Source organism: Pimephales promelas, chromosome 2, assembly GCF_988280905.1.
Source record: "Pimephales promelas chromosome 2, fPimPro1.hap1.1, whole genome shotgun sequence".
Taxonomy (NCBI): Eukaryota; Metazoa; Chordata; class Actinopteri; order Cypriniformes; family Leuciscidae; genus Pimephales; species Pimephales promelas.
The window spans coordinates 25,267,071-25,292,457 of record NC_142770.1 but is presented as its reverse complement, the minus strand read 5'-3'; the positions used below and the strand labels follow the sequence as shown (position 1 = coordinate 25,292,457).

Here is a 25,387-nt window from a genome sequence, read left to right as displayed (position 1 = left end):
GAAGTGAAGTGAACTCTTATGGAACATTTCTTGCCAAATGGGTAGTCCCTTCTCCCAACCAGTTCCTCACTCAGGTTGCCATGTTAATTGTAGAGATGCACATACGTGTGCTGTGTAAACACACATGCAAGGTCTTTTTGAATCAAATTACGAAATAAATTTTCATGGCAACTATTTTTCCACTTAATGGATTGATCTTTCATTCCACTCATGAAAAGGACATGCAATGATTTTTGTAAGAACAGTTCATATAAACATCTATTTGCAAACATGTGTTACTTTACCTCTAGTGGACAAAAACTTGGACCTCTTCACTCTTTTGATTCCTAGATTGATGATAGTTGTTGTTGTGCACTTGTCTTTTTTTATATAAATAAAAAAAGACAAGACATATATATATATATATATATATATATATATATATATTACATTCGTTAACACTTTATTTTGATGGTCCACTTTTAAAAAATTCTACTAAAAATAATAAGTAACTTTGAAACTATGTGTCAACTTACTGTCATTAGAGTATTAGTAGACTGTCTGCTCAATATCTGCGAACTCTTTATTTTGATTCTACTTCAACAGACATTCAACTAACTAACTATAAGTTACGGAAGCCCTGAACCGCAAAGTGAGAAAAAAAGAAAGAAAACTTATCTTGTTTCTCATTAACAACTTATTAAGTAGAAATAACGACTTGGTCATTATAACGACATAATATCTTGTTATACCGAGATAACATCTTGTTATCTTGTTATAACAACATAATATCTTGTTATAACAACTTATTAAGTCGAAATCGACTTAAGTCGTTATAACGAGATATTATGTCATTATAAAGAGATATTATGTCGTTATAATGACCAAGTCGTTATTTCTACTTAATAAGTTGTTATAACTACATATTATAATGATATATTATGTCGTTATAACAAGATATAAGTCGTTATTTTGACATATCTTGTTATTTCTACTTAATAAGTCATCATAATGCCATATTAAGTCGTTATGCAGATATTTTAATATCTCGTTATAATGACATAATATCTTGTTATAACGACTTAATATGTCGTTATAATGTCGTTAATGACGATATATTAAGTCGTTATAACAAGATATTTTAATATTTCGTTATAAAGACATAATATCTCGTTATAACGACAATATGTTGTTATAATAACTCAATAAGTCGTTATGACTAGATATTAAGTCGTTATAACAAGATATTTTAATATTTCGTTATAACGACTTATTAAGTAGAAATAACGAGATATTATGTCGAAATAACGACTTAAGTCATTATAACGAAATATTATGTAGTTATAACAAGATATTATGTCGTTATATAATGACTTATTAAGTTCGAAATAACGAGATAAGTTTTCTTTTTTGTTTTTTCTCACCTTGCGGTTCAGGACTTGCGTAATAAGTAACTTTGCAACTACATATCTAAACCTAAACCCTAACCTAACAGTCTACTAATACTCTAATGATAGTTAGTTGACATGTAGTTGCATATTAATGGGAGTTTGTTGAGATTAAGTCACAGAGTAAACTATTGAAATAGTGTAGCCTTACATTTATGTTTATTGGTAAAGTAATCCCTGTTATACGACGCAGTTGTGATCAAATTACGAAATATAGGCTATATTACAATAAAGAGCGAGCCTAGATCACATGTGCACATATTGTGTGTGTATTTTCTCAGAGCATGCAATCTTCATATCCATTTCCTCCCACAAATTTCTCCTCCACTTGTCCCCAATAATGCACAGACCTGCATTGAAAGTGTTTGTACCCAACCCTCAAGCCTCAATGTGAAGTATGATACTGACACAACCGTATAAATAGATACATAATTACAGGCAGGCAACATGACACCGGCATGGGTGCTCGTGCTTTGTGTGGTGTGTGACGGGACAATAGCCGCTCACATGACGATGAGCCCCACTAACTATTCATAGATATATTGTCTGCAGCTACGTCTAGCTGTTGTCGACTGGAGACTATTGTACGTGTGCAAGTGTTTCAGATAAAAAGATGTGGAAGAGAGAAAAAATGTGGATGATTAAACGTAAGTCACATTTTGGATGCATGCAATGTAGAACTGAGTTAACCACTAATTTTAGATAGAGAATTGTTGTGTGGAGGTATTTGAGACTTGATGTTTCATGCCTGATTTGTGTTTCAGCACCTACTGAGCACCCAAAGGAGTCGAAATACAGGCCCGTGCTGGAGGTATTCCCCTTCACAAACACACCAAACCCATTTACACCCAGCTTGTGGAAAGTCCCGTACTCTTGTCTGTTTGCGGACGAGAGAAAAAAGAGTGCTGCCAGGCTGTTGCATTGTTTAGTGTTCTCTAATGAATCGCCACAACCACGTCCTCTCTCTGCACAACCTTGACCATTTTTGGCAGGTTTGGGATGCAGTTTGGTTCACAACAAAGCAATGCTCATTTTTTAATGCACTGTTGCCATCAGCGTTATTTCAGTTTAGAACTACAATTAAAATAATTCAAAAAACAGTAACACTACTTAAAGCCTTTATGTATAATGCATTATGAAGGAATTCATAAAGAATGTTATTATACAATATATCTTTACACGAACCATTGTAACCAAAGTTGAAATTCATTATAATGCAGATTCCTTACGTCTAAAATTGGTTGTTTGTTGTGTTTTTTTTTTCAATGCATTATTATACTTTCTGAAAGTGTAATAATGAATAGACAAGTATTATAATGTTTTAGCTACACTTATTGATTAGATCATAAAATGTGCATTACAAGGTGCAATAAATGCATTAAAAATTCTTCAATAATGCAATATAAATAAAGGCTTTAAGTAAATTTTTTGGCCAATAATTAGAAAATCTGTTTTTCAGAAGTAGTAGGAAATTAGTCATCCAATTTTCTTTATATCAGCTATGCACTCCATAGTGAACCATTGAAATGAAGCATCACCCATCCTGCTTCTCATGATATCAATGCATGCATGAATAAATTGAAATATGGTGTTTTTCCCAGAGTTTAGTTCCCCGTGACCCTATGAGCAGGTTCAATCTGAAGAGAAGTTCCCCTAAAGATGAGTTCCCAAACCTGGGCGGAAACCGCACCCTCATGGGCCGAATCCTCGACCTGCACATGTACACGCGACAGTTCAACCGGGCCACGGAAAGCGGGGTCATTTTCGATGATATCATACGCCCTGGACTCGAGGATCCGGGTGAGTGTTTCTTTGACATTTACCGGGTGAATTTTCAGACATGTTGTTTTTACACATTTCACTCAACACGTCAATTCATCATAGAATGAGTCATAATCTCCACTGAACGGTTAGCAGGAGAAATGAAGAGAAATGAAACCAAGCTCAGCTAACACTTCTCTGAATTAATGATTCAAGCCATGGGGGGGGGGGGGGGGGAAAGATGTGCAAATATACAAGTTGACACATGATCCACTAAATCACGGGGTTAAGACTTTGAACATGTAATCATACTGTAAAAATGAATACAACTGAACATGTTAATGTTACAAACTGCTCTGAGGAGAGGGTTAAGATCCAAATGCAGCTTTAATTTAAGAATGGTCAAACAGGCAGGGGTCAGGAAACAGCAAAACAGGGATATCAGAGAGTGAGCGCAGAGAGTCGTCAGGTAACAGGCAGAAGATCGGGGCAGGCAGCAAACAGGCAGAAGTCAGGAAACAAACCAGGATCGAAACCAGAGAAACAAGAAACAAGAAACAGGGTAACACGCTCAGAAATTACAGGCAGTGGCAATGTAATACTTCGCACTGGGTGAGTGTAAGAGTGTGGCTTAAATAGAGAGTCTGATGAGGTGCAGGTGTGTGTGTAATCAGTCACCGGGATGAGGCATTATGGGAAATGGAGTTCTGGAGAAGTGATCAGTTCTGATGTGGAGTGCCCTCTGGTGATTCTCTGGGGCACTCCAACTGGTAATCGTGACATAGCCCCACCCCAAAGAGCGGCTTCCAGACGCTCAAAACAAACAAAACTGTCCAGGTGGGCGGTGGAGCGAAGGGGGATCTGGGGGTGGGATGGAGGGCCAGGTCCGTGGAGCAGAAGAGGAGCAGGTGACCAGAGCGTATCAGGCTGAGCAGGCGACCAGAGCGGAGCAGGCTGTGCAGGTGACCAGAGCGGAGCAGGCTGTGCAGGCGAAGGCCAGGGCGGAGCTGTCGGACCCTCGGGTGTCCAAGGCGAAGCAAACTGTGGGCATGGCCAGAGCAGAGCAGGCTGTGGACGTGGCCAGGGCGGAACTGTGGGACCCTCGGGTGTCCACGGCGGTGAAGACCCCTCGGGCGTCCACGGCGGTGAGGACCCCTCGGGCGGCCACGGCGGTGAGGACCCCTCGGGCGGCCACGGCGGTGATGCCCTCTCAGGACCAGACACCGGCTCGGGACCAGACACCAGCTCAGGAACAGACACCGGCTCAGGAACAGACACTAGAACAGAAATGGTCACAAACACAGAAACAAAGACAGAAACAAACACTGGCTCAGGAACAGACACTGGGTCGGCCATCTTGTCCGGAGACACTGGGTCGGCCATCTTGTCCGGAGACACTGGGTCGGCCATCTTGTCCGGAGACACTGGGTCGGCCATCTCGTCCGGAGACACTGGCTTGGAGGCGGCCATCTTGTCCGGAGACACTGGCTTGGAGGTGGCCATCTTGTCCGGAGACACTGGCTTGGAGGTGGCCATCTTGTCCGGAGACACTGGCTTGGAGGCGGCCATCTTGTCCGGAGACACTGGCTTGGAGGTGGCCATCTTGTCCGTAGACACTGGCTTGGAGGTGGCCATCTTGTCCGTAGACACTGGCTCGGAGGCGGCCATCTTGTGCGTAGACACTGGCTCGGAGGCGGCCATCTTGTCCGTAGACACTGGTTTGGAGACGTGAAGCGTCTCTGGCTCGGCAGAAGTGACGTGAACAGGCTCAGACTCGGCAGGGCTGACATGGAACTCAGGCTGGGCTGTCTCGGCAGGACGAGACTCTGGCTGGGCTGTCTCGGCGGGACGAGACTCTGGCTGGGCTGTCTCGGCGGGACGAGACTCTGGCTGGGCTGTCTCGGTGGGACGAGACTCTGGCTGGGCTGTCTCGGCGGGACGAGACTCTGGCTGGGCGGAAGTGACGTGAAGCGTCTCTGGCTCGGCAGAAGTGACTTGAAGCGTCTCTGGCTCGGCAGAAGTGACGTGAAGCGTCTCTGGCTCGGCAGAAGTGACGTGAAGCGTCTCTGGCTCGGCAGAAGTGACTTGAAGCGTCTCTGGCTCGGCAGAAGTGACTTGAAGCGTCTCTGGCTCGGCAGAAGTGACTTGAAGCGTCTCTGGCTCGGCAGAAGTGACGTGAAGCGTCTCTGGCTCGGCAGAAGTGACGTGAAGCGTCTCTGGCTCGGCAGAAGTGACGTGAAACGTCTCTGGCTCGGCAGAAGTGAAGTGACGCGTCTCTGGCTCGGCAGAAGTGAAGTGACGCGTCTCTGGCTCGGCAGAAGTGAAGTGACGCGTCTCTGGCTCGGCAGAAGTGACTTGAAGCGTCTCTGGCTCGGCAGAAGTGACTTGAAGCGTCTCTGGCTCGATGGTCTCAGGCTGGACGGTCTCTGGGAACGCCCCTTCGGCCTTATCCTCAAAGCCCACAGTAAATGATGAGCCGCTAATTCTCAGGGCGAATCCAATATACTGACATAAAGTCCATTGAGGGGTATTATCAGGCATGAGATAATTTATTATGTCCTTAAGTCCATATCGGAAAGCATCTTTTAAGACTGAATCATCCAAGTCCACCCCATGGCATAACTCACAAAATTCCTCAACATATTCCTCTATAGAACGATTACCTTGGCTGAGGCGGAAGAGACTAATAAGTGGGTCCATGGTGGATCTCTCTCGGCTGCTGGATCTGAAGAGGCGAAGTATTCTGTTACAAACTGCTCTGAGGAGAGGGTTAAGATCCAAATGCAGCTTTAATTTAAGAATGGTCAAACAGGCAGGGGTCAGGAAACAGCAAAACAGGGATATCAGAGAGTGAGCGCAGAGAGTCGTCAGGTAACAGGCAGAAGATCGGGGCAGGCAGCAAACAGGCAGAAGTCAGGAAACAAACCAGGATCGAAACCAGAGAAACAAGAAACAGGGTAACACGCTCAGAAATTACAGGCAGTGGCAATGTAATACTTCGCACTGGGTGAGTGTAAGAGTGTGGCTTAAATAGAGAGTCTGATGAGGTGCAGGTGTGTGTGTAATCAGTCACCGGGATGAGGCATTATGGGAAATGGAGTTCTGGAGAAGTGATCAGTTCTGATGTGGAGTGCCCTCTGGTGATTCTCTGGGGCACTCCAACTGGTAATCGTGACAGTTAAATCTAATCAACAAAATTGAGGCAACAGATTACAATCAATATTAGGCCTATTAATCAAATTTATCAAATTACAATTGAGTAATAATTAACCAAATGAATTATTTAAAAGTTAACCATTTAAAATTAGTAGAATTTACAAAAACGTTTTAAACAAAAATATCGGAAAAACACACTGATGTCAAAAATGAATTTTTTTTTAACTCTTTTTTTTTTTAATTGCCAAGTTTTTTAATTGAAGACACCTGATGATAACAAGCAGAATCACCGAAGGAGAAAAACGTCATTTACACGAGAACGCTCGTGGGTGAAAACGTAAAAATATTTTATCGGATGTGCCTTTCGTTTACACGGCGATGGCGTTTTGAGGCTTAAAAACGCAAAAAAGTGAAACCACCCTCCAGAGTGGAAATCTTAAAAACGCTCCACCGCCGCGTTCCCGTGTAAACGTTAAAAACGCGAAAGTCTGCTTGACAGTGAAGGTTGTACGCAGGCGCATGGACTTGGTGTTGTTGTAGTATACACATACACTCCTAGCCGCCTGAAGTGCATACTACAGTGAATTTCACACACTTTTGCGTCACCATTTGCACGCAGATTTCCCACACAAAACGCTCGTCTAAACGCAGAATAAAAAGTGATGACGCAACGCCACTTTTGCGTTTTCTCTTCAGAATCGTTTCCGTGTAAACATAGCCTTAGTCACCATTATGGAGATCAGTGTGTGTTTTAGTTGGGCTCTTGACCCTTAAATAATTAACTTCAGATGTTGTTTGGCTACTGTACATGAGTTATAACGGCCAGATGAACAAATGATAATATGATCTTATGGTCTTGGTTGTGTTTTGACATAATCATTATTTCACAATCATTTGACCTGAATCACTGAACTCACACACTGATCTCCATAATGGTGACATAAAATCACGGTTTTCTCCTTCAGTGATTCTTCTTGTTATCATCAGGTGTTTTCAAAGTTGGCAATAAAAAAAGATTTCTTAATTCATCTTTGACGTCTGTCTGTTTTTCCAATATTTTTGTTGTGTAAAAAAATGTTTGTGTAAATTCAACTCATTTTAAATGGTTAACTTTTAAGTAATTCATTTGGTTAATTATTACTCAACTCTACTTTGTTCAATCTAATTAATAATATTGATTGTAATCTGTTGCCTCAATTTTATTGATTAGATTTATCATTCTCAGTCATATTTATTTTAACAGATTTCTATTGTGTTTTTACATCTGAAGACGACATTACTATGTTTATTTAGTCATTTGTCTCATGGGAACCCTTGCAAAAAGAAGTACACTTAAGAATACTTTTAAAAAGAGTACTTATTACAGAAAGAGTAATAAGTACTGAAGAGAATATGGGGCCTGGTCCATATATCTGTGGGCCCTTTGGGTTTCATGAAAGTACTTCATTGTTTAGTGTTTTGTAGACTTTTTTTAAATTAGTATTATTGTTTGGGGTCCCTGTGAGGGAAAAGGTTGACAATATTTTTAAGTTATGCATTTTCTGCCAGTCACAACTTTCTCTCTGAATAAAAAATCAAATAAAAATAATTTCCAAATATTAATCATGCTTTGCATTTGTAAACCCAGTCCTTTCATGTGTGACTTTGTCTGACAGGACAGTCCGTAGGACCAAAAGCAGTCGGCTGTTTAGCTGGAGATGCTCAATCGTATATCCTGTTCTGTGACTTTTTTGACCGAATTATCGAGTCTTACCACGGCTACAAGGTCACCTCCGACACTATACAAGAGAGCGACTTCAATTATGACAACCTGAAGGTACGAAGAAAAGCACCAAATGGACAATTTTGCTGATGTTTTACCTGAGAAAGAGGCTTGTGTCTCCTCAAGAGTTTCAGAGATCTCAACCATGTCAAAGTGCAATGACAAGACAGATATAAACTCTGCTATGCTATCTACTTGATTTTACAGCCCCATACTAGCAATTTTACTCACATTTAACATAGTTTCAGGAGACGCTCCTCCATTAAGAATCTTTCCTCTTTGTGTTTATACTATAGTCACGAGAGATAGTGCTAAATCTGTAGTGTCAGCATGCTGTGGAAGACTAAAGTCTGTGTTTATGTGTGTAGGGAGGTGATGACTTTGACCAGGCATATGCTTTGAGTTGTGAGGTGACTGTGGGCCGCAGCATAGAGGATTACTCCTTCCCTACACACTGCAGCAGAGGGGAGCGCAGACAGCTCCTCACACTGGCCAAAACAGGTACTGCAGTTAAAACATGATCATGGCTGTGTCCAATCCTGCTCAATCCTGAGTTTAGCTCATATCAAACACACCTGAACCAGCTAATCAAAGTCTTACTCGGCATACTAGACACTCCCAGGCAGTTGTGTAGAGGCGAAACTGCAGGACAGTGGCCCTTTAGGAGCAGGTTCGGACACCCCTGACTTAGCTATGCTTTATGCTAATTTATTATCTCTGTGAAATACTTGATTCTGATTGGTCAATCACGCCATCCAGCTCTGTGTTATTCCTAGATAACAACCGCTAAAAAGACACAGGCTCATCTGGGTTACTGTAGCAGTAAATGAAGAGATGTCTTATCGATCACAAGTTCAGTATGGCGTACCACAAGGCTCAGTACTAGGACCGCTGCTGTTCACTCTGTACATGCATACCCTTAGGAGATATCATGAGGAAACATGGCATTAGTTTTCACTGTTATGCTGATGATACTCAGCTCTATATTTCTTTACGCAATTTTTTACGAAAAATTCTTTATGAATTCATATTTATTACCAATTCGCAAAATTAACGGAATGCATAGCTGATATAAAAAACTGGATGACTATCAATTTCCTACTACTGAACTGCTCTAAAGCTAAAAAACAAGTTAAGTGAGGGATAATGTACATCCTCTCAAATTAACCCCCCTTCAGGCTCCGCTTCACTTTGGGGTCCTCATCACTTTGTCCGGGCTTATTCTGAGATAACAACCGGCTGACTGTACATTATCCCTTACTTGACTTGTTTTTTTAGCTTTGGAGCAGTTGGCTGAGGATCTGCCAGGAAAGCTTTACTCCATAGATGAACTCAGCCAAGAGACTGAAGACCGAGGGGTTGTGATGGACGCTCCACCATCTTTTCTGATGAAGATCGGTGTGGCTCGTGACTGGCCTGATGCGAGGGCTCTGTGGTTGGTTAGGGTTCATAAATTGTGGCTAAATAATGTTAAGCAATTTGATTTTTTCTTATGTTTTTTGCCTTTCAATCAGGTTGAGCAAGGACGGGACCCTGGCTGTCTGGGTTAACATGGAAGACCATCTGAAACTAGTGTCTTATAGAAGTGATGCTTGCTTACAAGAAGCATTTAAAACTATCTGCATCAATGTGCTAAAGGTTTATAGCAATCGACTACCTTATACAATATCATGTTGCCATGTTGGTAACACTTTCCTTAACCCTCAGGTGCTCTTCGTTTCGGGGTCACACTTGTTATCTTCCCGGTCAAAAGTGACCGGACACCTAAAAATGAAACTTTCTCCATCCCAGTAAAACCAATGCAATTTATTTTTGTTCTTTTAATTTAGTATTTTTAGACAATGTAATTGAATTTATTAATATTTATGCAATATTTATGGTTTATTTTTGCCATGGAAAAATATATATATTTTTCTATATATATATTATTTTTTTTCAAAAAAATATTAATGCAGTATTTAAGTTTAATAAATAGTCTAGGCCTTCAGAAAAAAATATATTTTGAAGAAAATTAGCGCCATCTGGTTACAGTATAGAGAAAAGGCGTAGAATCATGGTGTAACCACTAGAGCTCTCTATGGAGAGGCATGTGAATTCCCCAGCTGTTTATGAACACATTTTGTTGTTGTTGGTGGTGGTTCCCTTTCAAGGGAACTCAAGCTGCGTTTGGAACGCGGTGGGAACGCTCTGCGTGATTGCGTCGTGAAGCACGTGTATAATCTGTCCAATGGAAGAACAAGACGTCATGGGCGATGACGTCATGACCAGGAAAACTATAAAGCACCCCAGAAAATAGACCGCATCAGCTTCTGTGCCTTCACAAGCGCTCTCTGTATGAAATTGTCCGTGTCTGATTTATTGTTGTCTGTCTGTTCACAATATATCGTGTAATGGCTAAACAAGAATACAAGCGTTGTGTTGTTCCCTGCCCTCGTTTCATCACGGGTGGGGACACACATCAGCTCTGTGTTGCTTGTTTGGGAGTGGAGCATGCCCAGTCAGTTCTCGAGGGAGCTGACTGTGAGCATTGCGATAAGCTGTCTGTAAAGACGCTCCGCTCTCGCCGGGCGTTCTTTGAGGAGGACGGTTCGGTGCGCGCTCTCCGAGGCGCGGGTCCCGCTGCTGCCGAGGCACGGCGTCGGCGCTCGTCTTGGGGATCGCAAATGGATCTAACAGCGGGGTTTGAGACGGGCTCTGCCCTTTCTCAGCCCTTACCTGTTGGATCTAGTGCCTTATCTCAGGGAGAAGCACGCGCTGCGGTTTCTTCTCCCCGGGATGAGGCACAAAGTCTGCGACTATCCAGTTCTGAGGAATTGGATGTCGTCAGTATTGATGCAAGTGAACATGAACACACGAAACCATATCACAAGTCACTTGTAGATGAGGAGCTCATGGAGGTTTTAACTCGTGCTGTTTCTAGACTAAATATTGAGTGGCCAGAAACAGGAGAACAGGATGTTTGCAGAAATAAAAAGAGTTTGTTAGACGAGAGATTTTTGCCATCCAGAGTGCAGCCTCCACGCCGGGGACTCCCGTTTTTTCCCGATCTCCACACTGAGGTGTCGAGGTCGTGGAAAAAGCCGGTGTCTTTCCGTGTCTTTAATCCCCAGACACATAATTATAGTAACGTTATGGGGATGAAGGACGCGGGTTATATGACGATGCCTCAGGCTGAGGAGACGCTCGCGAGCTATCTCTCTCCGAGTCAGCGTCATCTCTCAAAGCCCCGGCATTACCCACCAAGCCATTAAAATCAACTTCAGCGCTGGTGGGTAAAGCGTATTCGGCGGCGGGTCAGGCTGCGGCATGCTTGCATACCATGTCTATTTTGCAAGCGTACCAAGCCGACCTGCTTAGGGATTTGGATGATTGTGAGGAAGTCAGCGCTGACGTGATTCGCGAATTACGTCGCGCGACGGATCTATCTCTCCGTGCCACCAAAGAGACGGCTAAATCTGTGGGTCGATCTATGTCAGCTTTGGTGGCTACTGAGCGCCATCTGTGGCTTAATTTAGCTGATTTAAAAGAGAAAGATAGATCTGTCCTTCTGGATGCTCCACTATCACCTTCTGGTTTATTTGGTGATTCTATAAACACAGTTATTGAAAGATTTCAAGAATCTAAGAAACAAAATGCAGCATTCCAGAAGTTTCTTCCTCGCCGATCTAATATCCCTGAGACTGCTGGGCGTTCTGATCAGTCTCGGCCGACTACGAGCTCCTCGCAGTACAGAGTACAGCAGAAAGAAAGCGTCGCTTCTCGGGCTCCTCCTCAGGCAAGGGGGAGGGGGGGGGCGGGCTGGCGTTCGCAGTCGAAGCCTATTAGAGACAGGCCAGATCTGAGGACTGTCATTGTCTCTAAGAAAGCTTCGGCTAAGAAGAAGTCCTGACGCCAAGGCTGTCAGGCTTCTGAGGGTGGTCCCCTCTGGGGAGAAACGGTTTCGAGGAATCGTTTCTCCTCTGCGCCCTCCGGGGGGCGACTCTCTGAGGGGAGTCGCAGCGCCGTCAGTTCGGTTGCTCCCTGCCGGTTATCCGTTTCAGGGCACCGAGGTGTCGGCGTCCCCAGACGATCCTCCGAGGAGGGTCGTAGAACAGTCAAGTCGGTTGTTCCCTGCCGGTTATCTGCTTCAGGGCACCGAAGTGGCTCTTCAATTAAATCCAGAGGCCAGTCTCGAGAGACTGGTACCCTTAGTAGATTTTTTGGCAGCGTGGAAACTTCTGCCAAATGTATCTCATTGGGTCCTGCAGATTATACAATCGGGTTACAGAATTCAGTTCGGTTCTCGTCCGCCCAGGTTTATAGGGGTTCTTCCCACCGTGGTGAACTCCGAGCAGGCTCTGGTCATGGAGCAGGAAGTACTGACACTTCTGCAAAAAGGAGCTATAGAGAGGGTTCCTCCTCCCAGCAGAGAGTCAGGGTTTTACAGCTGCTACTTTATTGTTCCAAAAAAGGATGGGGGGTTACGTCCTATTCTAGACCTGCGTCTTTTAAACCACACAGTTCAGAAACTCAAGTTCAAGATGCTTACACTCAAACAGATAGTGTCACAGATTCAGTCCGAGGACTGGTTTGTGACGATAGACTTGAAGGACGCTTATTTTCATATTTCCATCCATCCTCATCACAGGAAGTTCCTGAGGTTCGCTTTCGGGGGCGAAGCGTACCAATATCGGGTTCTTCCGTTCGGCCTAGGGTTATCACCCCGCACTTTCACGAAATGCATGGATGCAGCCCTGGCTCCTCTCAGATTCCAGGGCATCCGTGTGTTAAATTACATCGACGATTGGCTGATTTTAGCTCACTCAGAGCAGATGGCAGTTCGGCATCGAGATGCCGTTCTGTCCCATTTGAAACGGCTAGGGCTGAGGCTCAACGCCAAGAAGAGTGTTCTCCTCCCATCTCAGAGGACGAACTTTCTGGGTGTGGTATGGGATTCGACAACGATGCGGGCACAGTTGTCTCCAGCACGTATTTCATCGATTCTCTCAGCCGCAAAAGGGGTGAAACTAGGCCGGTCACTCACTGTGAAACAGTTTCAAAGACTGTTGGGTCTCATGGCAGCTGCGTCCAACGTTATCACTTTTGGCCTTCTGTACATGAGACCCCTGCAGTGGTGGCTCAGGACCAAGGGGTTTTCCCCGAGGGGAAATCCATCCATTTCGCTTGATCAAGGTCACGCGGCGCTGCCTTCGTGCCTTGGTCATGTGGAGCAAACCTTGGTTCCTCGCCCAGGGCCCAGTGTTGGGGGCTTATTGTCGACGCGTTTTGCTTTCGACGGATGCTTCCCTCACAGGGTGGGGGGCGATCATGAGTGGTCGCTCGGCGAGAGGTCTTTGGCAGGACCATCAGGTTTCCTGGCACATAAATCGTTTGGAAATGATGGCGGTGTTTCTAGCTCTCAAGCACTTCCTGCCAGACCTGAGAGGCCACCATGTGCTTGTCCGCACGGACAATACATCGGTGGTCTCGTACATAAACCATCAGGGGGGTCTGAGGTCACGTCACCTCTGCAAATTGGCTCATCAGATCCTTCTGTGGGCCCAAGGGAAATTACTGTCTCTCAGGGCAGTTTTTATTCCAGGGCATCTGAATCAGGGAGCAGATATCCTGTCAAGGCAGGGGCTGAGGCCCGGGGAGTGGAGACTTCACCCCGAGGTGGTGGAACTCCTGTGGGAGAAATTTGGTCGTGCTCAGGTAGACCTTTTCGCATCTTTAGATTCAACTCATTGTCAAATGTGGTTTTCCCTCACGCACCCAGCTCCTCTCGGACTGGATGCGATGGGTCAGGTTTGGCCGAGGCTGCGCCTGTACGCTTTCCCCCCGATATCTCTGATTCCGGGAGTTCTGGAGAGGGTTCGCCAGGAAGGGGTCAGTCTTTTGTTAGTAGCCCCGTACTGGCCGGCCCGAGTCTGGTTCTCGGACCTAGTGTCTCTTCTAGACGGCTCTCCATGGGAGATTCCGATCAGGAGGGACCTGCTGTCCCAAGCAGGGGGCTCAATTTATCACCCTCGCCCGGAGTTGTGGAAACTGTGGGCTTGGCCCCTGAGGGGGCCGAGCTCATAGAGTCAGGTCTCTCGACTGAGGTCGTGGAGACCATACTCGAATCTAGAGCTCCCTCCACGAGAAGACTGTACGCTTTGAAATGGAAACTGTTCTCTACTTGGTGTGTAGAGCGCAATTGTAATCCTGTTAGCTGCCCGATTGGTACAGTACTTGATTTTTTGCAAGAACGGTTTTCTGCTGGATTATCCCCATCCACTTTGAAGGTGTATGTGGCGGCTATTTCTGCCTACCACTCTCCTTTGGGTGGTTTATCTTTGGGGAGAGATCCCCTCATTGTTCGGTTTCTCCGTGGCACTTTGAGGCTTAGGCCTGCTCAGCGCACGAGAACACCGGCCTGGGATTTGGCCGTGGTACTGGAAGGCTTGGCTTTGGCTCCCTTTGAGCCCATTGAGGAGATTTCGGAAAAGTTCCTCACATTTAAGACTTTGTTTCTCATTGCTATTTCTTCTATTAAGAGGATAGGTGATTTACAAGCCCTTTCAGTTGCCCCTTCGTGCTTGGAATTTGCTCCTGGCATGGTTAAAGCTTTTCTTCACCCTAGGCCAGGTTATATTCCTAAAGTACCCACTAATGTGTCGGGTCCTATAGTTCTGCAGGCCTTTTGTCCTCCACCTTTTCTCTCTCCTGATCAGGAAAAGCTTAATCTGCTGTGCCCTGTTCGGGCTTTGGATGCTTATGTCCACAGATCTTCCCTGTGGCGTAAATCAGATCAATTGTTTGTCTGTTTCGGGTCAACTAAGAGAGGTTGCCCTGCCTCCAAGCAGGTTATGAGCAAGTGGGTAGTTGAGGCTATTACACTTGCTTACGAAGCGGCCGGTCAGCCTTCACCTTTAGCTGTCCGCGCCCACTCGACTAGGAGTATGGCGGCCTCTAAAGCCTTATTATCTGGGGTTTCGTTGCACGATATTTGTAGTGCGGCAGGTTGGTCCTCACCGCATACATTTGTTCGTTTTTATGACTTGGACCTAGGCTCCACTCCAGGGTCTAGGGTGCTTGTGTCTTAGTGTGCTATTCTATTTCATACAGTACAGGCATTTGTCATATGGCGTCGTGGGTATGGAGTTCCCACCGCGTTCCAAACGCAGCTTGAGTTCCCTTGAAAGGGAACGTCTCAGGTTACGTATGTAACCCTGGTTCCCTGAGAGGGAACGAGAGCTGCGTTCGCCTGCCATACTTCCTGCATGCCTGTGATCGACTTGCTTCAGGCCTTTTCAGAAGCGGATGCGGTCTATTTTCTGGGGTGCTTTATAGTTTTCCTGGTCATGACGTCATCGCCCATGACGTCTTGTTCTTCCATTGGACAGATTATACACGTGCTTCACGACGCAATCACGCAGAGCGTTCCCACCGCGTTCCAAACGCAGCTCTCGTTCCCTCTCAGGGAACCAGGGTTACATACGTAACCTGAGACGATTTGTATATATAGTTGAAACAATCTCAAAAACTATTTCTTATAAAAAAAATTGACAAAAAACAAAAATTAACTTTTTTTTTTTTCATTTTTTTTTTTTACAATTTCCCATTCATTTCCTATGGAGGTCATTTTTGACCAAAGACCACAAGTGTGACTATTTTTTTAAGACAACTTAGCATGCTCAGATCATGACCTCAATTTTTTTGTGTGTTAACATACATAATGCCATAAAAGTCACCAAGTTTCGTAACATCGCGATGAAGCTGTGATTTTTAAAAATTCAAAATATACTTTTTGTAATCAAAATTTATTGGTGTGTATGTGTATAAAAGTGTGTTTGTATGTGTGTGTGTGTGTCTGTTTTGCACTCTAGATGTTGTAGAGTGTCACCCCTTTCTTGCGGTGTACTTTTTTTTAGAATTGTGGCCGATTTGCCGATTGTACATACAAAAATTCAGATAAATTTTTTTTGTCAATTTCCCATTCATTTCCTATAGGTCGGTCATTTTTGACAGAAGAGCAAAAGTGTGACTAATTTTTTACGACCACTTAAATTGCTCGAATCATGACCTCAATTTTTTTGTGTGTTCACATACCCAATGCCATAAAAGTCACAAAGTTTCGTAATTGTCTGAAGAAGCTGTGATTTTTAAATATTCAAAACAGATTTCTTTAATCACAATTTATTGGTGTTTTTGTGTATAAAAGTGTGTGTGTGTAGGGGTGGGTATGTCTGTTTTGCACTCTTGATATTTTAGAGTGTCACCCCTTCAATGCTGAGCACTTTTTTTCTGCATCGTGGCCGATTTGTAGATTGTAAACACAAAAATTCTCAAAGTTTTTGTGTTTTTGTCAATTTCCCATTCATTTCCTATGGTCGGTCATTTTTGACCGAAGAGCACAAGTGTGACTATTTTTTTTATGACCACTTAGCCTGCTCGGATCATGACCTCAATTTTTTTTTTGTATTCACATACCCAATGCCATAAAAGTCACCAAGTGTCGTAACATTCTGATGAAGCTGTGATTTTAAAAAATTCAAAACAGAAAATGTGTCGGTCAGAAATGACCGAAGAGCACCTGAGGGTTAAAGGGGTGTGCATAAGACTGTCATGACACCTTCATTATCATGATCATATCATTATTATACTTTTAAAGGCACTATATAAAATAAAGTTTTATTATTATTATTATGACATGACACACGTCATGAATTTGAATGAGGGTTTATGCATTTTTATTACAGTTGTCATAAACATGCATAAACCCTCCTTCATATTCATGACAAGTGTTACCGATATGGGTTCTATGAGAAGACAAAAGGTCTTAATATTGAACCCTGAGGGATGCCATATTCTATAGTCTATGCTGCACACACCAAAAATCTAAAATGTGTGTGTTTTTTTAGATGGAGGCAGTATATAATAAACGAAAACACCCATTTATCTGGAAGCCTCACCTGGGCTGGGTGATCAGCTCTCCTGCAGAGGTGGGAACAGGCCTGAAGGCAAGTGTCACAGTCAAACTGCTACATCTCGCCGAGAACAAACGCATGGATGACATCTTGGACAGACTACGACTGCAGATGGAAGCAACAAGTATGGCAAAACTCATTCGTGTAGAATCATGTCAGCCACAGTCTAACATAAAAATCTAATTAGGCTGCATTCACAAAATGTTGACTAGTTCCCTAATACCAGGCGAAAACACTTTACAATAAGGTTCATTAGTGAACTACCTTAGTTTTTATTAATCTTAGTTTCAACAAGATTAATAAATACTGTAACAAATGTAGAGCTCATTGTTAGTTAATACATTAACCAATGTTCACTTTTCAAAAAACTTTTGCTGATAATTTACTCACCCCCATGTCATCCAAGATGTCCATGTCTTTCTTTCTTCAGTCGAAAAGAAATTAAGGTTTTTGATGAAAACATCCCAGGATTTTCTCCATATAATGGACTTCAATGGGAACCAAACGGTTCAAGGTCCAAAAGACAGTTTTGGACTCCTTTACTACTCCTTTAAAGTTGCATGATTGATCGACTAACCTGATTGTTTAAATCAAAAAAACGAACTACTCTCCACAACTACTCTAAACAAACTTAAACTGTTGCATTGTTTTTAATACACAGGCTGTCCAGGCGTCTACAAAATCAGCAACCTGCAGACCATTGGGTTAACTGAAGTGGTGCTGACCCAGCTAGTGGTGGATGGGGTCAAACTCCTCATCCGAATGGAGAAAAGACTGAAGAACAACAGCGGCATTGAGGACCTGGTGCCGACTCGCAAGTGAAGGACTGGAGGTCTGTGTTGAGTGAGAACTGAAGCGCCATTTCTCTGTGGACAAGTCTACCGTTCTCACCAATACTGGGGATTGAAAAGGGACTTTGCGACACTATTTACTTTGTTTGTAAAATATTTTTTTGAAGCTAGTGGTTTATTCATCTATGTTTTCTATCTTTAAAGGAGTAGTTCACTTTTGAAAAACTTTTGCTGATAATTTACTCTCCACCATGTCATCCAAGATGTCCATGTCTTTCTTTCTTCAGTCGAAAAGAAATAAAGGTTTTTGATGAAAACATTATAGGATTTTCTCCATATAGAGGACTTCAATGGGAACCAAACGGTTCAAGGTCCAAAAGACAGTTTCAGTGCAAACTGTTCAAAGGGCTTTAAACGACACCAGACGATGAATCAAGCGAAACGATCGCTCGTTTAAAACATAAATAACAAAGTTTAAGTTTTATAAGCACAAATGCTCACCTTGCTCTGTTCTGTATTTTGGACCTTGAACCGTTTGGTTCCCATCGAAGTCCATTATATGGAGAAAATCCTGGAATGTTTTCATCAAAAACCTTAATTTCTTTTCGACTGAAGAAAGAAAGACATGGACATCTTGGATGACATGGGGGTGAGTTTTTTTTTTTTAAAGTGAACTACTCATTTAAGGGTGAATTACGAAAAAACACCCTAGTAATATTTCACCCAATTCTACATAGCCATTACACCCACACATATTTTCATGAAAATGTCAAAATTTTCCGTAAAATACAATTGATTTCATTCTTTCTTTCGATTCTGGCCTGAAATATGAACAGGGAATTTCTTTGTACTGTTAATGAAATTCACCCTACATAATTTTTGTTGCGTTTGCGTTTACAGACTTGGTTAACAGACAAGAATATTTACTATATCATAAACATAGATGTGCAAAATGTTCAGTTTTCCTTCAAGAACAACAAATTACTTGATATAATTATTGCAATAATGTTAACGGGGGGAAAAAAAGGACACGACACATTTTAGCTCAAAGACTCATTTCAAGTAAGCTTTAATGTGCTCCAGTGGGACTGAGGTCGAACCGCAGCGGCCCAAGGGATATCCGCAGAAATGTACAGTACAATGTCGAGAGAATAAATGGGAAAAGTGTGTGGAAGGACGAAATGTGTCGAGTTAATTGCATTTTTTTTTTTTTGGAGATCCTCAGCCTTCAGCTTCCTTCCCAAAGAGTTTCGTTTTGAAAAAAGAAAAGAAATTAGTCCTGGAAATGTACCAACATCACAGTTGACATTCGAACGACATTCAACGCCTCGCTTTAATCACAGCTTTACCCTTATAATATGTTTAGTCACTAGTCCTTCTCCTCAAACTACCACCTTCCCTCACAAGTGTGCAGTCACAACCTCTTCAGTCAGCATTACAGTAATACAACATAGACAGCATTGCACATTTAACCTTCAATACTTCAGTACAAAAGAACTAGTAGAAAGTACCAGTACGAGTGGTTGTAATCCATCATCATCATCATCATCATCATCGCCACTTAATACAAAACAAATTACATTTAAAAAAAAAAAAGTCATGCATTCTCTGGATGAACAGTTTCTACAGGTAATAAAACAAGGCATAAAATGGCTTAATAAATAAATTTCTTGTAGTTAGTTGAAGCTTTTCTGGATTCTGACAGGGAAATGCTCTCGCTCCACACACACACACACACTGCAGTGATGTCAGTCTCAGTGTGTGTTCTCTAAGGAATGTTAATGTGCTATTCTCAGAATCTGGGAAACACACACACACACCACTTCATCCTCTGAGGTTTCCATCACATCTAATTCTCACTCAAACGGATAATTCACCCGAAACGAAAGTTCGGTCATTATTTGCTTCCGTGTGTGTTGTTATTTCTCCAGAGAACACTAAACGCGGCACATTTTCAGAGATTCGCAACTTACAATTTTGGATTGATACAACGTAACGCATGTCCTTTTTGAAGCTGAAGTCATGAAAAACATCAGCATACGGGCTTGATCGGATGAGGGTGAGAATAATAATCGAATTTCCATTGTTGCATAAACGAATGTTGAGAACGGGTGGTGTCGAGGGAAAAAGCAACAAACTAAACAAGTATGACACATTGAACATCATTTTTCTGTACAGAGCTCAATAGTGGCTATACAACACCTCCACATAAGTAGGCTGAAAGTCTCGTTTTATACAACTCTAGGATCAATTCAATACAACAAAAACATTCTAAATCTGAACTGTACATGTGGAAAAAGTTCGTTACGATAACTAGCTCGACAGATTCTCCGTCCTGCCGACCCTGAAAGGGTTTCGATATTATTGCAAGATGGTTGTTTTAACCAGGCGTATAATGCTAGAGGTCATGAAGAGCGTTTTCTCATCTTTTTGCATTCGTATTTTTTCGTCTCCACTAAACATTACAGCAGTAGCTTACAGAAGCAGGAACTCAAAAAATGGCGCTCAAACTTCCTGGAGGAACTCCTTTTTAGTGTCGTGTCTTGTCGGAGCCTTCTCTTACAGCTTGAGCTCATTGGCAATTTTGGAAGCGATGTTCTTGAAGGCGATGGAGGTCCCCGATATGCGCTTGAAGCGGACCCCGTTGAGGGACAGGCGGGGCAGTTTGCAGACCTCCATCTCCCACTGGACGAGGCTGTCCTGCCGCGCGTCTCCGTGAACGCAGAAGAGCAAGAAGCGCTCGCGCTGCTCGTAGTCGCAGTTGTTGGCGTCCAGCACCTTGCGGATCTCCCTCATCATGTCTCCCGGCTCCATGGACGAGGTGGTCTTCATGCTCCAGGTGAAGCGCAGCGACCTCGGCTTCGAGTCGCGACCCTCCTCCTTGGGTTCTCCGGATCCGCTCCTGAGGACAAACACAGAAGCGTTCAGAGGGTCAGGTTTCCTCACGTCCCGGATGTTGCCGTCTGGGTAAACCATGAGGTCTGCTGATCGAGTATTGTAGTGGCTGGTTGCCAGTGGTTGGTTGCATAAACACTTTAAGACTCGTCTTAAAAGTTAAGTCATCATCAAGACTGCCACTAACTTACATTAATTGGTAGATTGGTCAAATTAAAATCGGGAAAGCTTGGTTTTCTGCTACGATAACCAAACTCGCTCTTAAGACACAGTCTTATCATAGTGGCTAAGTGTATGCAACTGGCCCCAGGTCACACCAAGAACAACAGCTAGAAAGATAATGCTAACTATATTAGCGTCCACACCTGCAGACTATTTATTCTAATACTTGGTTCAGATTACAGAATTTTTTTTGTCTGTTACGATAGTCACTGTGTCCGATTTTGACTCCTAAAATCTAAACGTGTCGTGGACAAGACACATGTTAGACTACACGTTGCTTCCTGACCAGTCATCGTATGCCATCTTTAATGGCGTGCGTGATGTCATAGAGAAGGCGAAACTACCCAGATAGCAAACTGACATTGAATCAACGTGGAAATATGACATCGAAACAACGTTGATCTGACATTGTTTTGCTCATCGAATTAACGTTGAACCAACGTCAGATGCGTCATTCTTTCAAAACTAACGGCAAATCAACGCGTTGTTTCAACGTTATGAAAGCAAACCAATTTTCGATTTCATTTAGCTTTGAAGAATGCCGCGTCTGACGTTGGTTCAACGTTAATTCGATGAGCAAATCAACGTTGTTTCAATGTCATGAGAGACGTCGTTTCCACGTTGATTCAATGTCAGTTTGCTGACTGGGTAGTAGCGAGTGACTTCCAATGGAAACGTAATTCCAAACGTAAACAAACAATGGATGAAATGGTGAGTGATGTATTGGCTGTCTTGTGTTCAGAAAAAAGTAAAAAAGAAAGAAAATCTGACTAAAATATTGTAAAATATTGTTTTCTTATATATTTTTACTTTTAGTTTTAACGTTAGCACCATCGTCTCTCTTTCGTTTCGCCATTTTTGAAAGTTGTGTACGGAAAAGCTTCTGTGCTCCTATTGGTCGACCTCATACATGTGACGGAACCGTCGTGGACGACTGTTAAAAAAATTAAACATGCTAGTCTTTTTGTTGTGATGTTGTGAAGCATCAAGACGCGATGTAGGTTGTCGCCCACTATCGATCGAATCTTGTCGTTTATGAATCCCCACGACACCCTACGTCAAACGGATCATGCCAAAATCGGGTTAATATCGTGTAATCTGAACCAGACATAGGAATTCGCTGCGGTTTTGTCGCCTGTCACTTTAAATGCTCAAGCTCTCTAAAGTTGTATCGATTCTGATTGGCTGTCAGTGTTTTTTATCTTTCATCAGCTAGAAAAAATCATCCAACGATATCGTTCCCCTGTGACGTTATCATTATAGTTGTGTTGTACTCGAACTATATAACTATGACGATTGAGTTTTAATACTCGTTCAAATTTACTAATTTCGTTACAGTTTAAGTAGAAATCACTATGAGGAAATTATATCGCTTGAATCACTTTCAGAATTATTTTTCCAGCTGATTAACAATAAAAACATTGACAGCCAATCAGAATCCGCCCGACTTCTAAAGCAGACGGCGACAAAATTGCAGCGAACGCTCATAGCGTAAGGAATCGTGCGTTAGTTTGTACGCTACAATATTGGTGTGAACACAATCTACGCTATTATTCATTCACGCCAAGGATGATAATTATATAAAGCTTTAATAATCGCTGTAATTATGAGAAGAGGGAAGTCCGCATCACAACTACAGTATACGGTAGGTGGCGGTAATACTCCTAAGCGGTGAGCAGCCGGTAACAAAAAGTAGACGAATGAGAACGTCCTCGTCTCAGTTCTCGCGCATGTGCCCATAAGGAAGTAATGGAATAATCGAATAAAGTCGTTATTTATGTTTTTTTCGCACAAAAAGTAGTCTCGTCGCTTGATAAACTTATAATTGAGCCGCTGTAGGCACATGGAATATTTAAACCTTTTCTTTAATGACTTTATGGGCCGTCAAGAGGCAGTCCCTTAGGCCAGTGCCGGCGCTATGGGGGGGCATTAGGGGGCAATGCCCCCCCAAATGTATTTTGTGCCCCCCCAAATTGAATTATGATATAATTTACAAAATAATATCAGTTTAATTTAATTCACATTTCAGTGAGAAATAGTACAAATATATGTCTACAAACGGCTCATTAGCTGAAAATACAATAAAGCCAACATAAAAACCAGTGTGACGCTGTGAGGAAACCCCCCTGCCGGCTCCGCCCCCCCAATCACGCACGTTAATACTTGAATGAAATGATTTTCAGTTGGCGCGACCGCGCGAGCTTCCTGCATTCAAAACAAAGTAAACAGATGAAAACTCTCCAAAAATGGAAATTAGAAAATGGTTCAATACCACAGTTTCTCCTTACACATCGAATACCCCATACAGCAAGACAACGACAGCCCGGCTTTGGTATTTGGTGCTTCTACCGTGCAGTGTTGTAGTCGAGACCGAGACCAAAGACAGTCGAGTCCGAGTCGTAAGTGTAGCTATTTATCTAACTGGCATGTACTGTAATGTTCACTATGTGTTGTCACGTGATGAAACTAATAGTTTAGTTGGCCTAGTTTTTGCGCTGCCCATTATGTCACTCACTCCCGCCGTGGAGAAACAGGTGTTTAAGCCTATATTTTCTTGTAAATGGAAATTGTAGAATAATATCTGTGTATGTTGTGGGTGTTTTTTATTTGTTAAAGGTGTTAAAGGTTTTATTTGATAAAGGTAACTACATGATGCTTTTTAATGCTACGAATGCTTATGTTAGAACATAGCAGAATAAAGATGAGTAACTTAGCTTTTTTTTCTCACTTCCGCCATTGAGATAGCATATAAACGGCTATTCTGTCAGTGAGAGACTGTGTACATGTTCGTTAGCTTTGCTATTATAAAGCTGTGGTCAGAGTCGGTCTTGCAATTTTTTTTTTTGTATAGGCCTATTTAACCCTTGATCAAATTTCTTAAGAGTCGCTCGTCTTGCAACAATGTGTAATGTTTTATGTGTTTATTGTGTGGGTTGCATTAGGCTACTTCATGTTAATAGCTAACAGAAAAGGCAGTAGCAATAATAAATATAGGATATCTAATATCGGAAAAAAGTCCCCATATACCTAGTGCCCACCCATTGAAAATAAATGCCCCCCTGCTAAAAGCGGTCTGAAGCCGGCTCTGCCTTAGGCAGTCTATCTAGGACTGATCCAGCTCTCAGATTCAATCAAAAATATCTTTATTTGTGTTCCGAAGATGAACGAAGGTCTTACGGAGTTGGTACAGCATGGGGGTGAGTAATTAATGACTTAATTTTCATTTTTGGGTGAACTAACCCTTTAAGGGCCACTGTTTACAGCAAGGATGATGACTATAAAGTTATCATAATCATTCTAAGTCTATGCGAATAGGGAAGTCAACAACCACTATAATGGTAATGGTATCAGTGGAATCACTTTCAGCAAGATTCCCGACTTTAACTCTTTCCCCTCCATGGTTTATAAGAGAGTCCATCAACACCCCAAAGCTCGCAGTTGTTTCCTCTTCATGGGTCCACATTTGCAGATTTGATTACTATGCTGTTTAATCGCGTTAGCTTACACGTGCGTTTATGGCTTGTTTGTGGATCCGCAGATGTGTATGACTGTTCGTTCACACCGGACGCGAATAGTGCATCAAATTCGCGTCTAGTTTGACGCTTGACCACTTTGTGTTAATTCGCGCGACAAGACTGAAACTGACACACGTAAAAACAAAAGTTTGAAGCGAAATTTACGCGCGTCAGAATTGAAACCCGTTGGCGGTCATCTTTTTATATTGATTGAGCTTTCATTGACGCTCTGTATTTGCTCTGGAGAGCTAGAACAGCGGCGTGGGGATAATCGTTGCCGTATTTGTGTGCACCGGACCCTTCAGAGGCGAACCGTTTGGTGAGTTTCATAATTCGGCGTGAATTGACGCCAAAGTTCAGATTTTTCAACCTGGATGGCAGGCACGAATTCACGTCAAACTCGTGAGTGCACAAATAGCACTAACTAAATCATTCGGACTTAATGCGCCAGACGCTCAATTCACGCCATTCATGCGAACTTGATGCGGGAATGAGGCGTATTCACGTCTACCGCGCCGCGGTCCAAATGCGTGAGATGGTACGTGAGGAAATGCTTAGGAGGAAATGCGATGCTACCAAGCCGCCCAATCACAGATCTTGCTGTCCGCGTCGTCGCGACGTGTAGTTAGATTTTTGAGAAGGTACGCGTCAGGCTACGGCGAAGGGTACGCGGTATGGTACGCGTCTGTGCGTATGCTACGCCATACCTACAGCGCGCACCCTACGCAGCATTATGAATTAGCCTTGACGCGCTATTCGCGTCCGCTGTGAACGCACAATGACGCTCTCTACTGTAAAAATAAAAGCGAAAACATGGATGGAAAGAGTTAAAGAGCTCAAGCATATAAATCTCCATATGAAATAACTAGTGCATGCTTATCAGAAGCAGAATGATATCATCTATCGG

The 25,387-nt window shown here is 42.9% G+C and overlaps 3 protein-coding genes across 4 annotated transcripts in view; 2 read left to right on the top strand and 1 right to left on the bottom strand.

Annotated features, from left to right (window-relative positions):
- Positions 1 to 1,384: 1,384 nt before the first annotated feature.
- On the top strand, positions 1,385 to 18,125 carry LOC120468653 (zgc:172076). Its single transcript, XM_039657194.2, has 9 exons — positions 1,385 to 2,074; positions 2,192 to 2,238; positions 3,029 to 3,227; positions 8,000 to 8,160; positions 8,475 to 8,607; positions 9,385 to 9,541; positions 9,621 to 9,744; positions 16,992 to 17,181; positions 17,719 to 18,125. Exons 1-9 carry the CDS (start codon positions 2,041 to 2,043, stop codon positions 17,877 to 17,879), a joined length of 1,206 nt encoding a protein of 401 aa, XP_039513128.2. The 5' UTR covers positions 1,385 to 2,040; the 3' UTR covers positions 17,880 to 18,125.
- LOC148995876 (uncharacterized) lies at positions 10,770 to 15,349 on the top strand. The gene is made up of 4 exons (XM_089132758.1): positions 10,770 to 11,003; positions 11,706 to 11,881; positions 11,969 to 12,745; positions 12,854 to 15,349. The coding sequence occupies exons 1-4, from the start codon at positions 10,770 to 10,772 to the stop codon at positions 15,171 to 15,173; spliced, it is 3,507 nt and encodes a 1,168-aa protein (XP_088988884.1). The 3' UTR covers positions 15,174 to 15,349.
- Positions 18,126 to 18,893: 768 nt separating the features above from the next.
- The window catches only part of mark1 (MAP/microtubule affinity-regulating kinase 1), a 71,008-nt gene continuing 64,514 nt past the window's right edge, over positions 18,894 to 25,387 (bottom strand). For both annotated transcript variants that reach the window (XM_039657258.2, XM_039657259.2), the window contains one exon: positions 18,894 to 20,750. In XM_039657258.2, coding sequence (XP_039513192.1) covers positions 20,408 to 20,750 — 343 coding nt within the window. In that variant the 3' untranslated portion in view covers positions 18,894 to 20,407. The remainder of the gene's footprint in view (positions 20,751 to 25,387) is intronic.

What these genes read in the sequence shown, in the direction of transcription:
- LOC120468653 (XM_039657194.2), top strand. Translation starts at nt 2,041, where the DNA reads ATGTGGAAGAGAGAAAAAATGTGGATGATTAAAC. An exon ending in AAAAATGTGGATGATTAAAC is followed by an intron (nt 2,075 to 2,191) that starts GTAAGTCACATT and finishes TTTGTGTTTCAG; the next exon opens with CACCTACTGAGCACCCAAAG. An exon ending in ACTGCAGATGGAAGCAACAA is followed by an intron (nt 17,182 to 17,718) that starts GTATGGCAAAAC and finishes TTTAATACACAG; the next exon opens with GCTGTCCAGGCGTCTACAAA.
- LOC148995876 (XM_089132758.1), top strand. Translation starts at nt 10,770, where the DNA reads ATGGATCTAACAGCGGGGTTTGAGACGGGCTCTGCCCTTTCTCAGCCC. An exon ending in CTTCTCGGGCTCCTCCTCAG is followed by an intron (nt 11,882 to 11,968) that starts GCAAGGGGGAGG and finishes ATTGTCTCTAAG; the next exon opens with AAAGCTTCGGCTAAGAAGAA. An exon ending in CATCACAGGAAGTTCCTGAG is followed by an intron (nt 12,746 to 12,853) that starts GTTCGCTTTCGG and finishes GGCTCCTCTCAG; the next exon opens with ATTCCAGGGCATCCGTGTGT.